Genomic DNA, 2,175 nt, shown 5'->3' on the forward strand with positions numbered 1-2,175 from the left:
GCCCTAAGCCAAGCGGTTTCCCAACAATTCAGTGTCTGCTTGGTAGGAGTTACTGAAATAGAGGAAGAAATAATTTATTTCCCTTAATAAAACTAGGGAAAAAAAGAAAAAAAAAGTACCTCTGAAAGGGAAGAGGGACCTCTCCATCCTCCCTGGGCCTTCCTCTCCGAGACTCCCTGTTGAAAACTCATATTCACCGTAACGCGCCTGTCTCTCACCTCACAGCTCTTTCTGTTTCCAACACCGACACTGGCCTTTTGGGGCAGAAGGAAACTCTTCCCCCACTCCCCAGGCGGGGGCAGGGGGCTCTGCTGAGACAAACCTGTCTGGAGCCACCACCAACTTGGAAAAGTGGTTTCATGGTTACAGCAGAGGACTGGGGTTAAAGGCAACCAACTAGTCCCACACAGCCACTGCTGAAAAACCTCTGTCCTTTGCTCCAGTCCCTGTTGTGTACCGCGGGGGACTGTGGATTGACAGGTTAACCCCGTGAAGCACTTCAGGACAACTACAAGGCACGTGGTGTATCATACACCGCCTGCCAGTGCCCTGGACCACCTGAGTCCTCCCCTCTGCTGCTCACCTAGACGTGCTCTTGTCCTGGGTCCTTGCATCTGACTCCGGAGCTCGGGCCGAAGATGAAATTTCTTAGCTTCATCTACGAGGTCTCTGCACTGCAGACTGCATCGTATAAAAGGCTGAGGAAAAACAGGAGGCACTGGTACATGCAACGTATTTTAAGGTCCCTCATAAGAACTGTCCTACAGCCAACCCTCCTTGGTTCAGACAGCAGAAAAACGACTTGTGTGCAGGCCGTGGTGAGCAGTGTCATGGTGCAAATACTGCCTAGACGAGCAGCTGGACTGCAGCTGGAAAAATAACGGCTCAGTTCCCGCACCAAGTCTGGCACTGTAGGCTCCATAATGAAAATATACTGGAAAAGCCTCTTCTGCCACATTGAAGCCGGCAGCAGAATGTCTGAGGAGGGGACTGGCAGTGAAACTGCACTGGGAATCAGCTTGGTTGGATCTGCCCCACATAATCAACTCTGGGCACGCACCAGCCATCACAGAAACCAGGCACACAGCACAGCAAGGTGGTTTAGCTCATCGTCTGTAACAGCACCACAGCACGAGGAGAGTCTCATCACATCCCTTCAAAACACCGCAAAATTCCCCTCCCTGACTGAGGGCCTGGACCAACCTCCCCTGAGTGTTCAGTCCCCGCTGGGCGTTTGGTGCTACACGCTGCTGCGCAGAGGGAAGATTTGGCTGTCCAAGTTCTGGTGCTTGTGCAGGGGTGTTCAGAGCAGGTGATGCCTCACAGGGCTAACACTCTGCTCTGCCTCTCCCCGAGATGATGACGTCCCACCAGTGTGTGCCACTTCCAGACTGGAGAGAACATCCTGTGCAGCAAGAAAGCTGCTGCCCTGGGTACACACTATCTTCGGCTGGTTGGGGAACAGTTCTCATTGTTTTGGTACCAGTCCCTGTCGCCTCAACTTCTCTTTCAGTTTAAAGTGGACCGTAACAATCTGACTAAACACATTTCAACTGTGGCACAACTGAGCGGCCTGTTAGCTGCCCCAATTTAAGAACATCTGTACAAGGCACCTGCATCACACTGGAGACGAGCCAGTTCTCTGCGCAGAGAAGCCTGTTGTTCAACACCCAGCGCCTGCCAGCTGACAAGGGCCGGTAACCACCGACTACCTCCCCTCACCATCAAACCAGCTGCTTTGATCCTCTCTGTGCCTTCCTGTCAAACCGAAGCTTCACTTCCTGCTTGAAGTTAAACTCCCATTCCAAAACCTTATTGCTCTTATCACCATCCATGGTCTGGTTCACCTCTGCCACAGCCCAGCCACGCAAGCCGCACCATTAGATAGGGCTCCTAGCTGGGTGTTGGCCCTGGACCTACACAGCTCCACCATGGTTACTCAAAGGTACGGGCTTGCCCTAAAACAACTTCTGAGGAGCCATTTCCCCCCTAGGATCACACACCAGCAGCCTTCAGCCCAGCGAAGGAGACCTGCTAGTGCTTGTGAATGAGGGAACTCTGAGGGATGACAACAGGAGGGTGCCACAGAGGAGACAACTAATGGCTCTGGGTGGGACCCTCCCCGCTGAAGTGGAGGCTGCTGGAAATGCTGGCATCAAAAAGCACCAGGGGAGA

At 53.0% G+C, this 2,175-nt stretch overlaps 1 protein-coding gene across 1 annotated transcript in view; it reads right to left on the reverse strand.

Annotated features, from left to right (window-relative positions):
• KLHL12 (kelch-like family member 12) overlaps positions 1–2,175 on the reverse strand; it is a gene marked incomplete at its 5' end in the record, with an annotated part of 16,025 nt that overhangs the window by 9,786 nt on the left and 4,064 nt on the right. The window contains one exon of the mRNA XM_010144685.1: positions 584–698. Coding sequence (XP_010142987.1) covers positions 584–698 — 115 coding nt within the window. The remainder of the gene's footprint in view (positions 1–583; positions 699–2,175) is intronic.

Source organism: Buceros rhinoceros, unplaced genomic scaffold, assembly GCF_000710305.1.
Source record: "Buceros rhinoceros silvestris isolate BGI_N320 unplaced genomic scaffold, ASM71030v1 scaffold25211, whole genome shotgun sequence".
Lineage (NCBI taxonomy): Eukaryota > Metazoa > Chordata > Aves > Bucerotiformes > Bucerotidae > Buceros > Buceros rhinoceros.